General features: G+C 43.1%; 2 protein-coding genes across 2 annotated transcripts; both read right to left on the bottom strand.

Annotated features, from left to right (window-relative positions):
- Positions 1-1,238: 1,238 nt before the first annotated feature.
- Positions 1,239-2,558, bottom strand: kcnf1b (potassium voltage-gated channel, subfamily F, member 1b). Its single transcript, XM_061083387.1, has one exon. The coding sequence runs from the start codon at positions 2,556-2,558 to the stop codon at positions 1,239-1,241; it is 1,320 nt and encodes a 439-aa protein (XP_060939370.1).
- A 1,517-nt stretch (positions 2,559-4,075) lies between these two features.
- On the bottom strand, positions 4,076-13,804 carry atp6v1c2 (ATPase H+ transporting V1 subunit C2). Its single transcript, XM_061083066.1, is given in 12 exon segments — positions 4,076-4,165; positions 6,452-6,581; positions 6,673-6,770; positions 6,862-6,949; positions 7,042-7,134; positions 9,115-9,183; positions 9,264-9,359; positions 9,439-9,604; positions 9,826-9,920; positions 10,112-10,174; positions 10,475-10,560; positions 13,676-13,804. Coding segments are annotated over 12 exon segments (1,203 nt in total).
- Between the last annotated feature and the right edge of the window lie 89 nt (positions 13,805-13,893).

The raw sequence follows: 13,893 nt of genomic DNA, 5'->3' as shown, positions 1-13,893 counted from the left end.
ATAAATTAGAATAGCTTCCCCTTTTTAATCAAGTTTAGAAAGTATAATGAAAGCACATGTACTGTCATGGTCTTGGTTTATTTAGCTTGATTATTTTTTGTTCTGTCACACACTATCTTTCACTATCTGCTCCATACGACTCACCATTCGGATAAGTGTTACTTTCCCCTACAAACAATTCTGGAGTAATCTGATCTGAAGAAATGAATCTCTTTTATTTACATAGCTTTTTTCTGGGGGTTGCATTGTAAGGCTCAGTTTTAGATTTTTTTAAATACCCCAATTTGTGGCATGTGACAATATAAACACTGAAATAGGTTTTGTTTGCTGAAATAACCCTTTTTCCAACATCTCCCTAATTTAAGTGATGAGGGACAAAATCCAGAGTTTTGGGCTAATATGAGTCCTTTTTGATCTGAGTCAGAAATTCTGTTTCTCTTTACTCCTGTCCCTCTATTTTAAGTTCAACAAGAAAACATGTCTGGGAACACAGAGAGAACATTTTACTCGGCCGTTCTTGACTACGAAGATTGCGGGTTCATATACCTCCTCGTTAGTATAGTGGATAGTATCCCCGCCTGTCACGCGGGAGACCGGGGTTCAATTCCCCGACGGGGAGAAAACAACTTTTGGAGAGGCGGTGGACTAGTGGCAGAAACTACGGGCAGTCGTGTCTGGTTCGACTCCACGACAAAAAGACGAACCTGGATTGATCTGTCCAAAAATCCAAGAGGATTCTCCCTACCCTGTCTAGTGCCCCTGAGCAAGGCACCTTGCTCCCCGGGCGCAGTACATGGCTGCTCACTGCTCTGTGTGTCCTGCACCAGATGGGTTAAAAGCAGAGGTTAAATTTCCCTACAATTGCATCAGTGTGCTTGTGCATGTCTGTGCATGTGTTTGGGACAAATAAATGTATCTTAATCTTCTTTTTTCATGCACACGTTTTACTCTCATAATAACAACAGTCTTCACAATGACAAGAGCTAGAGATAACTGGAACAGAGGCAGAAGCAGAACATCACATATTTCCAAATGAAAGCAACAGCAGAGTAAATACAACATTTTCACCATGGCTCTTTGTACAGATGTCTCTGTGCTCGCAGGTCCCAAAGGCTTCTTTTCAATTTGTACACGTAAACGTTATCTTTACATGTTTCAAATTTGGTGGATTTGATGATTGACAGTGATTTTCTGCAATACAATAAAAAGTTACAGAGAGTCTCAGCTTGTTCAAACTGTTAATCCCTACTTTCCCTGCGCGCCTCCCTGCCAGACTTCAGCTCCATCAGCTCCACCTCATGTTTTGCTGCGGTCTCCAGCACTTTCTGCTTATTATAGAAAACCACAAAGTTGTTAATGATGGGGTGGATGGGCAGAGCGATGGCTATCACCCCGCACAGAAAGCTCACGGCTGCGTTGCACTTGCCGAGCGTGGTCTTGGGGTAGATGTCTCCATAGCCCACGGTGGTCATGGTGATGATGGCCCACCAGAAAGACTGAGGGATGCTCTTGAAAAGAGTCTCCGGGTGGCTCTGCTCCATGGTGTAGGCCAGCGCAGAGAACACGAAGATCCCCACGCTCATGTACATGAGGAGCAGCCCCAGCTCTTTGAGGCTCTGCTTCAGCGCTTGGGTCAGAGTCTGCAGTCCGGAGGAGTGGCGCGCCAGCTTGAAGATACGCGCGATACGCATGATGCGGAGCGCCTGCACAGCCTGCTGCACGTTCCCAAGCTCCATCATGGACGAGGTGCCGAGGTGGGTGAGGGACAGCACCACGTAGAAGGGTATAATGGCCATGAAGTCGATGACGTTCATGAAGGAGAACGCGAAGTTCAGCTTGTTCGGAGAGGAGGCGAGACGCAGCAGGTACTCCGCCGTGAACCACAGCATGCACACGGTCTCGATCCCCTCCAATACAGGGTGTTCTACGAGCTTCCCCTCGGAGTCCGACACCTGCAGCTCCGGGATGGTTCCCACGCACATCACCACCGCCGACACCAGGATGGAGAGGAAGGATGCGATGGCGATGACGCGCGCCGCCAGGGAGGAACCCGGCTTCTCCATCAGCCGCCACAGGAACCTCTGGCACCGCTGGGCGCGCGTAAAGCACTGGTCCACCTCCATGTCCTCCAATATTACCTTCACCTTGTTTGAGATCTCCGTCAGCTCCTCCTCCTTCTCACTCAGGTAACTTTTACAACACTCATCTAAAACGCTTTTGTCTATCTTCCAGAACTCCATCTCCTTGATGAAGCAGATGGGGCAGATGCCGTTTTTGATGTGGATTTCATCGAAGTAGTAAACGTTGATGATGCACTTGAAGGCATCGGGGTCTCGGTCAAAGTAGAACTCCTTCCTACTCGGATCGAAGTCATCACACAGCGAGGAGATGACTTCGTGATTTTGAATTGGACATTTCACTAACTCCGCCAGTCTGCTCTCCGGGTAGCGGTTCAACACGTCCCCGAACAGCACCACCCGGACTCCGCCGATGTTCACAGCAACCTCCCCCTCTGCGCAGAAACCCCTCCTGTAGTTGGGCTTCGGGGTTGTCCACATTGTAGTTAATAATTGTCATTTAATACAAAATAAATTTAAAAAACCGTTTGTGTTTAACAAGAATGAATGACCATTATTTCCGTGCGTAAAATGTTTCCTCCTCAGATTGTGCCATGCGCTGAATGCCACAGTTTGATCGGCCAGCTTTTCTTAACACTTCCCACCTTTCTCTCTCTCTCTCTCTCTCTCTCTCTCTCTCTCTCTCTCTCTCTCTCTCTCTCTCTCTCTCTCTCTCTCTCTCTCTCTCTCTCTCTCTCTCTCTCTCCCCTCCCTCTCTCTCTCTTCCCTCCCTCTCTCTCTCTTTCTGAGCTGCTAATATCTAAAGGAAACCTTCCAAAAAAAAAAAAACTAAACATTTCTAACAGCAGTGACACATGTTGTGATGCTAGTTGTCCCACAGAACAGAGACAGTGCACTATCTGGTGATCATGTAACGCACAATCACATGAAGATCAAGACTTTACCCAAGTGCAATTTACTTATACTCCACTACATTTTTCTGACAATTAAGTTAGTGCTTAGTTTTCAGAGTATGATTCTACACCCACATACTCTTGACCCTTATTAAAAACGTTGTGTTCTTGGGGCCCTTGTCATGTTTCAAATGTCCAAGAGTCCTTAAAAAGAAAAAAACAAGGTAAGAACCCACTGGACTTAGCAAAACTTTAGTTAAAAGTGTGTTCAACTGGTTTTTATCATTGTTGTAATGAGAATAAACAGATTTAATGTTCATGCAGCAAAACCAGAAATATAGGCTTCTTCTTCGAACCTGGCTGGAGCATATTTCCCACAGTGCAACGCCACTGCCCACACTTCAGTTGGAGTTTTACGAGGCGTTTTCAGCTATTTGGACATGTCACGGTAGGAAAAGCATGCGTAAATGATCAAATGAATGATTGGCTCCCCGGTGACTCTCAAAAGGATAAACGATATTGATACAGATGGATGGATGTATCTGGGGTTTCCTATGTCTCTATTGATACCATCTCATCTTTTTGAGTGATGTACAACAGTGCATGCAGAAATCCACTTTATTACTGTGATGGTTCAAAAAGTTCTTGTGCGCTTACAGTACATGTTTGTCAAAGGAAAACACTGACCAACATTTTTAAATCGTTCTATAATTCCATGAGCAGCACATCACACGGTTTCCTCTGTGTGTAGACGACACTGTAGTGAAGAGAAGCCAAATCCATCCACGGTTAACCTGACTGGATTATTGACATCTCTGTCTGAAGCAGCCACTTCCTTCTGCCTCAGGAGAAATATTGAAAAGACATTCTTGGATACACTCTTTACCAGATTCGTTTTCTTTTAGTGTTGAGGGCTTTCACACTCCTGGCTCTGAGTGTGAGGGACTGGTCTGGAACAAGTGCATGAGCCACAGGGTCTCTCATTACTCATCATGGGTCCTCTCTTTGCTGTCCGTGTTGATGTCGCGCTCGGGGCCCCTCCCTCCACGGGCGACAGGGCCCGTCACTGCTTGGTCACTGTGTGGGTCCCCTCTTTGCCAACTGCTAGCTGATCTCCAGCATGCTGGTGTTGATGTCGAAACAGATGTAGGAGAAGTACTCCTGCTGGCAGAGTCCTGGGATGTCACAGTTCACCTGTTTGGCAGGAGTTAGACAAAGAAAACCCTTGAGCGTTACACTTATCTAGTACCAATCAAACCTCCTTTATTCTCCTGTACTGGAGCGTCTGTTCACCATGCAAATGATGTTCATTTCACAGATTGTTCTGTCTTGTATGTTGTGCACCATAGTTCCACTGTCCTTATTTGCCTGCAGTGAATGTGTGTGTAGTGCAGCAGCCCACACACATTCACTCTCCTCCCTGCAGTCTGGCAAGGCCATGGGTACATTTGCATGAGACAGATGTCATTTTGTGTAGGCCGGACAGCAGATGGCTGACAGTGCTCCTCTCCATTCTGACATTATCATGAAATTGGGATGAACACTCAACTTCCCGGACTCTCAGTGCTTTTATGACAATGGAAAAACATTGTCAAGTTCCAGCTTAATTATTCACAACAAGCAGTTTCTGAATAAAATCGATTTCAGTTGTTTTTTGCCTGAGAATCTACCTTAATAGCAAATAGTCTAAATGGTAATTTAATGCACATTTAAGTACAAGTAACAACTAGAAAAATGCAACTAGAAATGCAGCACTGCCGTTGTATTCCTTGACCACTGAAATCGTATCAGGTAATCTTTGAGTCCATGCGACCACTGGTCAAAATCTTAAAATACTTCGTAAAGGCAGATTTGAGATATCATGTATATGAGGCCAAATAGTTTGGAGTCCACTGTGCTCTTAACCTTTGACATTTGACCATAGAAATCGAATGAGTTATATTTCAAGTCCAAGTGAACATTTTTACCAAATATGAAGAAATTCTCAAGTGTTCTTGAGATATTATGTTCACTAGAATCGGACAGATGTCAGAGGATTTTCACGTTTTGGAGGAAACAGAAACAATTGTCAACTGACACAAACAGAAAAATATGATCTGTGGAGCTGACAGAAAAAAACTATGCACTCTAGAGAGCATGAGACCTGAGTTGGGGTGACAGGGTCACTTTTCACTGTCACAGTGACAGACAGCACTGGACTGGCTCAGAGACAAGTCTCTGACTGTCAATAAGTGGCTTAGCCAAAGCCCCAGAGTTTGAGAGGGTCTTCCAGGAAGACTGAGATAAACTGCCAGAATCCACCTGAATAAAGTGATAAAGACTTAGAGCTGTAGCTGCTGACAAAGCCCCAAAACTTCTGAATTAAGGGTATGAACACTTTTAGAGATTTTTGTTAGTCATGGATTTAAGAGTTTTTGGGTTTGAACTGGGTAAACTTCGTGGTTGGTTCACATCTGCTCCATCTTTTTGTTCTTTTTGGCCAGGCCTCCGAACTCCCATAGTTTAATTAAATGGCTTTTTTTTCTGTTAATGAAACTACTCTTTGTTCAAATGTTACTCTTATTGGTTGCGGCCCCTGGGTTGTGGGTGTGTAAATATACAATGATCTTAATAATATGATATTTTTGTGTCGCCTTTAAAAGGTGCCCATGGATGCTTTACATATGTAGGGGAAAAGGGCATATTTAAGGTGACAAAGACAAGATGGTGCACAGAAGAGGGAGTGATATATAATTTTTGGGATTATATTATATTATAATATATTATATCATTTTGGACAGATTGCATTAAGTCAGATCATATGCAGATAGATAAATATGAGTTTTGAATGTCCAGAGGGATGTGGCATTGTGAATCTCCGTTGGCAGAGCAGTCCAGAGGATGGGGGCCGCCACGCTGAAAGCTCTGTACCCAAAAGTCACCAATCGGGTGTTGATGGTGAGAAGTTGAAGGTTTGCAGATTCCTGTAAGGGGTGTAGGGTCGAAGTAGGTCTGATATGTACTGCATGCTGTACACTGTAAACTGTTTTTATTCTATCTTCCATTCCTTTCTTACTTTTATTTTTTCATATTTTTTTTGGACGATTCCTTTTTTTCCTTCACCAAAAATACATAAATATTGTAAGACTGCTTTATGTATAATTAATATTATGCAAGTAAATGTATAATGTTGTGAACTCTGCCACTTCACAATAACACAATATGAAAAAAATTGGATGCACATGTCTGAAAGGATAAAATGATGTAGTAGTGCTGACACTTTATATCCAAAGGGTCAAAGGTCAACTTCACAGTGACGTCATGGTGTTCTGCAAAAACAGTTTTCTGTCTGTTATCTAACACAATGTAGCAGGAGAAGGGGAGGTTTGCTACCATGTTTCATGAAGCTTGACTCGATGTGGCTTTGGAAAAAATATGAACGTAACAGTGTTGTCGTTACAAGCAGCATTAGAATAGGTGAAGTTTAATGTGACCTCTTACGTCTGTTTTGCTTGAAGTGGCTGTGGGATCCAGGTGCATGAAGAGCGAAGCCAGTTCTCCTCTGAATTTCTTCGAGCGCTTGCTATCGGTGAGCAGCAGAAGAGCCTGATAGTTTACAGGTAGTCCATACCTGGGAGTGAGATATCATCATGAGTCTACTCGCACATGCTCTACATGCCAATGGTTTACTAAAGTTGAGAGTACATGATATCACCACTGACCTGAGGACTGATTCCACAAACACCCTCAACGCTTTCAAGTGGATCCAGGCTGTAAATAACTCTCTGAAATTAACCTTCAGCCAGCGCACAAAGATTCCCTGTGGAGGAGCAGAGCACAAATATCTACACAACACACACACACACACCAGAATTCAACTCTACAGAGAGACTACATGATGTTTGACTCACGCATTGTTCCTTCTTGTGAACGCTCAGCTGCTTCCTCTCCTGCTGTTTCTCCTCCTCCTGATCAAAGCGGTACTCACGCACAGTGAACCTGTGGATCAGAGGCTACGCTGTGGTAACTGACACAGACAACACGTCTTTGACCTGATGACGGATTGTTTTTTGGAAATCCCTCCTGCTTACCTGCTCTCCTGGGCTCTGGCTTTAAATTCACTCACGGCCCTTTTGAAAAGTGTGACTGAGAAAACTCCCCCCTCTCTGTCTTCATGCAGCTTCCTGATGGTCACACAAAACCATAATAGAGAAATGGAATGAAAAATCAAAGCCGGTTGATACTGATGTAATGTAATGTAATAACTATACTTTATATCAAGCATTGTGAAAGTTATATTGTTTTATTCTATGTATGATAAGGGGAATAACCATCATTTTGGTATTGTTGATGCATGTTTTCTAGCTATATACCAGCTAATTGGTATTTACTGTTGTTCCCCTCTGGATGACTTTGTAACATTTTGGTGATCTGGTAATTTGGAAATCCTTCCTCTGGCCCAAGTTTGTTGATTTAAAAACATTCTTCTGGACAATAGGTTGCGTGAGAGGTTGAGGATGAATCACATGTTCTAGTGTATTGCCCTTACTAAGAAGAGTTAAGAATAATCTATATTACATGAAATGTCATGTTCAAAATCCTGAAATGTGTGTGCAGATGATGACAGGTGCTGCAACTTTGCTTTTTTCCTTTCCTTTTTTGTCCTTTTTCTTTTTCTTAACAGTGGAGAGTCTTGTTAGCTTGTTTTAGGCTGGGCTCATAAAGTGCATGACACACTAATAAAAATCAATTTTTACGATACTGAAAAATGAACAACCTTTTTATTTCTTTATGATTCAAAAATCTATTGTTTTTCATGGTGAAATTAGTTTTTCATGCCACATTAAACTCAGTGAGGATATGTTTCTTGGTTTTCCCAGTTGGCTCAGCAGAGGGCAGCAAAGACCTACCAACATTAAATCCATGACAGTGTTTCTTTAGTTTTCATGAGTAGGTGTGATGCATCTTTTTTTTTCTTTTAATGAGATGGAGACAGACTGAAAAACAATCAACTGTATATCACAACTTGTCTGGGGCATAATGATCGCTTCTCACGTTACAGTTTCCTGTGGACTAGACTGCCCTCTGCTGGGCAACACTGACAATAAATACATTTATTTTCTTGTATTTCACTCATCCATTCATTCATCAATTAATTTATCCATCAGCTGTAGTGTTTATCCTTTGAGGGTTGTTGGGGGGCTGAAGCCAATCCAATCAGACATTGGAAGAGAGCTGGGTGCACCCTGGAAGAGGACTGCATACATATATACAATGTAAAAAAGTAGGTAATTTAATATTTTTTTTTTTTGTTTGTTGTTGTGATGGGAACCACTCTGCAGTAATACTCTAACATGTTATTGACTTGTTCCCTTCCCAAGCAGAAACCAACCGTGACGTAAACAATTGATTTGTGTTAACAATTGATTTGTGAGCTGCTGCTTTGAAGCCTCAGGTTTGGCATTTCGGTCGGAGTTCAAGGAAACTGCACGCCCACCTACACCTGCACCCATTGGATAGTATCATCTGTCAATCACATAGTATTCATGCCCCAATGCAAATCATCATATTGTTTGTTCTACTCTAAATGGGATACAAATTTACAAAATGGACATAATGCTGTACTGAAGAAGACTTGAAACATGATGTTATAACTCAAGTGAGAATTAGGGTCTTTGTCTTATGGACATCTGTAGAAACTAACTTATTATTGGAACCAATGGAGTCGCCTTCTGTTGGTCATTCGATACAATATGGGTTTCAGTCTACTTCCATTTTAATGAACAATATAGGCTCTGTTGGCTCAGTTGTTTCTAATGTGCATCTTTACCATTGGATGTCATTTAATCATACACTCTTAACATTTAAATGCCCTGGTTTGTCCTCTCATCAGGGGGAGATGAGCGATGATGGTGGTATTGCATGATTTTGGTCATTTACTAATACGTGGTTTTTATTGAGGGCACTTTCACACTTTGCTTTAGGAAAAGCCCCTGGTTTAAGTAATAAGACTCGCTACTCAGAACTCTCCCTTTCTGCAGGTAATAGAACACTAGTGGTTACTGAGCCTGACCCTGTGGATGTTGAGCTTAGCCAATGCACCTGCGCCTAGATCAAGTGGTGTGGTTTCCTCTCAAGGTCAACGGCGACTACAGGCGACTCACCTGCTCGACCGGGGAACCACAAACTGTGACCAAGACTCATAGGTCCTCTCCCACTGCAGGTAGCTCCCTCTGGGACCAAAACACATTCAAACACATCAGGAATATCACAATATACAGTTATACACTAACACTCCTGTTTTATCACTGACCTGGGCACCACTACCAGTAGAGTGGTGAGGTACTCTGAGACCAGCAGGTCTTCTCTCCTCACAATGTCATTCAGACTGCGAGTTTGCAAATTCCCCCTGGAAAGAACGCCACTTTAAAATGTAGATTATACACATCATTATGTGGGTTACTTCATCTTTAATGGATGTTACTCACTCTAGTTTGCGCTCAAGGCTCTGCAAGCTGGTTTTCACACTGTTGTACGTCGAAGCTCGACATTTCAATTCCGTCTCCACCTGAGAAACTTCCTGGCACACATGCAGATATAAGGTGAGGAAGTTGTGAGTGCAAGTGAAAGGTTCTATCACTGGAGCTCAGCCCACTTCTGAGGGGTCCAATCACATTTGAAGACTATATATAAGTTAATGACGATGTGATTTCTATTTCAATGTTTCAATGTTCAATGTTTCAATGTTTTTTTGGGGTCTTGTTACTTTGTGGAAGTGCAGTTATTCATTGCTGGAGATCTCCTGCAGCTGGTTCTGACTGTAATAAATATATTTATACAACACTTATTAAACCCTCATTTTCAGCAGTCTGTACCTTGTTGATGATATCTGCCAGGCTGGAGAGAGGCAGTGCTGTGGGATACTTGGCTTTGTCCCACTGAAACTTTGTCACATAGCTCATTAGGTCCACTGAGAAACACACACACACACAGTCAAAAGTCGTGACCTGACTCCAAACCAAACATTTGCACAGTTGTAAAATAAATCACACCACCACACAGGGAAATTTATCGTTCAGGAAACAAAAGGGCATGAGCACACACTTTGCACAAGAAGGCTCACACATCATTGCACTGCAGCTCAAAGAGCAGATAAAATACCCCTCAGAGACTTGAGGTAAGCTTTCAGGGGCGACAGGACGGATCTCTGAGGCACGCCGTGGTCTGAGGGAGGAACGGGACCAGAGACAGCGGTTAGCCTGGTTTTTGTTTTCCTGCTGCTTCTGTGGGTTTGCATATGGAGCATGATTTAAGCAGCTCTTAGTTTCATTGCAATATACATGCACCCTGTGGTTACTATGCACTTACTTGATGAGTTTGTAAACAATGTAATCAACACCCTCATGGTTGTGTGTGTGTGTGTGTGTGTGTGTGTGTGTGTGTGTGTGTGTGTGTGTGTGTGTGTGTGTGTGTGTGTGTGTGAGAGAGAGAGAGAGCGAGAGCGAGAGAGAGAGAGAGACTCACCTCCATTGGCTAAGGCGTTTTCCAGCACTTTGTCAGTAGAATGCTCCATCACCTCCCTCATACACTGACATGTTTTTTTGATCACACTGAGCAGACAAAGGGGAAGAATATACAAAATGTCATATATCATATTATATTATATAATATAAACACTCACAGATATCTGTGAATTCAAAGAAGCATTAATTATTTCGTCTCGAAATGTCGGCAAATCACCCTATCTGGCAATGTCAGCAGACCAATATGCCTTTTGAAATAAAAAAGTGGAACTGGGCTTTTATTTTAGTGAAGACATACAACTGACGACAGAAACAGAAAACAATGAGTCAAACTTATTTAAAGGTATTACGAGTAAACTAACAAATAAATCTGTCTGGTTTGATATCGTTAGGCCACATTTTGATGTCGTAAATAGGCCTCCCCACTTACACTGCGTCCGCTCAGCAACAATGAATTTAAAATCAGAAGGGAAAACTAACCGTCAGCTGCCCCTGACCATCAATTAATCATGGGGCAGGCCGCACACAGGCTTAGAGTTACTGGTCTTGATTAAGGACACATTAAGCTGCACATTAAGCTGCAAACGTGACCACTGGGGACAGTGTTGGGAAGGATACTTTCAAAACGTATTCCGTTACAGAATACAGAATACATGCCCAAAAATGTAATCTGTAACGTATTCCATTACATTAACTAATCTGAGTAACGTATTCTGAATACTTGGAATACTTCCGGTTTGTATTGCATTTTTTAAGTGTATGATTGCGGCGTTGTTATAGTCAGTGGAGAAGCAGCAGTTTAAACTCTCTCTCCAGCTGGATGTCCGGCTCCCATCCACTCCCACCTCTGTGCCGGCCCCACCGGAGGCTGAAGGACCCCCCCCCCTGCGCCAAGGCTGCCTCGCGCCGTGCTACGATCGTTTCGGCGTCGAGTTTATTTTTTTTTGCGCTTGACGCGAGCGTATCGCTCCATGAAACACACTGAAAAATGATTTTAAACGATATTGATGACATTTTATATGATATAAATGATAAAGTATGCATCCCATAGTTTGCATTCCCCTTCTGTTGTCCTGGAGTTTTAATTTTACCAATTTTACCGATCACATTATTAAATGCCCCCCTCTCCCCATCCACTACAGACACACAAGCAGTCATAAAGATAAAAAGAGAGGGGGGGGCGGAGAATACGTAATTTACCCTCGACACCCGACATTGAACGGAGAGAACAGCGGAGAAGTTCTTGAAGATGGATGAAATTAAATTGGGACGCGGTTGCAGTTAATGTTGGAGCAACAAGTGACTAAATGCTTTTATACTACTTGGTCAACGGGTGATATTATTAGCGCTGCCCGGCGCTTCAGCGTCCGGTGTGAACCCGGCGTGCCTCGCTGGTCTCCTGCAGAGCCATGACAGCGGAGCTCTGGAAGCGCAGGTCGGTCTTCTCTCACCAGGTGCTGGAAGGGCAGCTTGCGGATCAGCAGCTCCGTAGATTTCTGGTAGCGACGGAACTCTCTCAGAGCCTCGGTCCCGGGCCTGTAACGGTCCCGAGCGGGTAGCGGTGAGGCTCCTTCACGCCGCCGGGGGCCCGGGCGCTCTTACGGCAGCCCTGGTCTCCAGCTGCTTCCTGGGGGCTTTGCCGCCGGTGGATTTACGAGAGAGTGAATAAACTCGAGAAGTACCGTCATGTAATCCACTGATTTCAACAATGTAACTGTATTCTGAATACCATCTATTTAATCTGTAACTGTAACGGAATACAGTTACTCATAATTTGTATTCTAAATACGTAACGCCGTTACATGTATTCCGTTACTCCCCAACACTGACTGGGGAACACCAGGATGCTTTAACAGGTTTTTTACCTCTCAGTCAGTATGTCCAGTTGGGAAAGATCATCTGACATAGTGAGCAGACTGTCCAGTATTCCCACCTGAAGTCACAGCATAGACAGTTAGTGGTGGAAGTGTTACACGGGCTGAGGCCTCATCCACCCGACATCGTCTAGAGCTCAAATCACTAAACACGAGCGATCAGTGTGTACAATTTAGGTGAAAGGGATCTATTTGCAGAATAGAAAATAATCCTAGTGATGTGTGTGTTTCATCTAAATTGTAAGAATAGTTTTTTTCTTTATCCTAGAATGGGGCCATTTTATATTTAAATACTTCATATTTACAGCGGGAGCGGATCCTCTATACGGACGCTGCCATGTTTTTTTATAGTCGCCCAAAATGGACAAACTAAACGGCTTTTGGGTTTCATGACCACTGAAGGCCACCACGGGTTTTCTTTCATGTTTGGAAGGGGAGGTTGAGGTGAGGGGTATTCAGCTGCAACATGCAACTTCACCACTAGATATCACTAAATTCTACACACTGATCCTTTAACTAGTGATATTAAAAATTAAACCCGAGGAAACAGTTAAAAAACTATTTAAAGATCACACAGGAATAGAGAACAGAAATTAAAAATGTTACAGATTAGAAAAGAGTAACACTAAATAAATTAAATGATTAAAATAGTTGCTAAACAACACACCTATAAAAATGTGTCTTTGAGAGAGAATTAAAAGAGGATTAAGAGTTTGCAACGCAGATCTCCTCAGGGAGATTGTTTCAAAGAGTGGGAGCCCTGACAGAAAAGGCCCTGTCACCTCTGGTCCTCAGATGGAACTGTGGAATGGCGAACAAGGCCTTCACAGAGAACCTCAGGTTGCGACCGGACACATATGGTGTCAAAAGATCTTAAATATAATCAGGTCCAAGTCCAGAATGGGCCCTAGAAGTCAGCAATAAAATCTCAAAATCTAAATTTTACTTGAAGACAATAAAATGAAGCTAAAATCAGAGTAATATGTTCCTTTAGCAGATTATAAGGGTTCTATATTTTTGAACGGGTTTGAACGGCAGTTCAAACGTGACCCCTGTCAACTGAGGTGAACAGTGATCTCGCTCAGTTAAATAGGTCAGATGGAATTTTGCCTCAAACTGTAGAGAGCAACCTGAGCCTTCATCCCATCACCTGAGAAGGACACCAAACACCATCATCCTCCTCAGCAGTGCACTACTGTACTTGAATAAACACAGAACTAATACACATTTGCAATTATTCTTCTCTTTAATTCCTACAACTTTCATGTCTGTCTATGTGTTCTGTATAATGTATCTGACTCCGTCAGGCAGACGACAAACAGCCTCACCTTGAGATCTGGGATGGAGAACTTGCAGCAGGAGGCCCGGCTGGTTTTGGCAATGGTGCGCTTGAGTTGCTCTACACTGTTTAAACTAGTCTTGTCCAGTGGGACAGAAATCAACCACAAGTCTGTCATAACTCCTGCGGTGTTTCACATAGAGACCCTCAGTCTAGTCCTCCCCACGTGAATAGGATTTGGCAACAAACAGTCTGTGACCCAGAAAA

This window comes from Limanda limanda, chromosome 12 (genome assembly GCF_963576545.1).
Source record: "Limanda limanda chromosome 12, fLimLim1.1, whole genome shotgun sequence".
NCBI lineage: Eukaryota > Metazoa > Chordata > Actinopteri > Pleuronectiformes > Pleuronectidae > Limanda > Limanda limanda.
The sequence above is the reverse complement of the archived record's forward strand: the minus strand, read 5'-3'. Positions and strand labels throughout refer to the sequence as shown.

What these genes read in the sequence shown, in the direction of transcription:
- kcnf1b (XM_061083387.1), bottom strand. Translation starts at nt 2,558, where the DNA reads ATGTGGACAACCCCGAAGCCCAACTACAGGAGGGGTTTCTGCGCAGAG.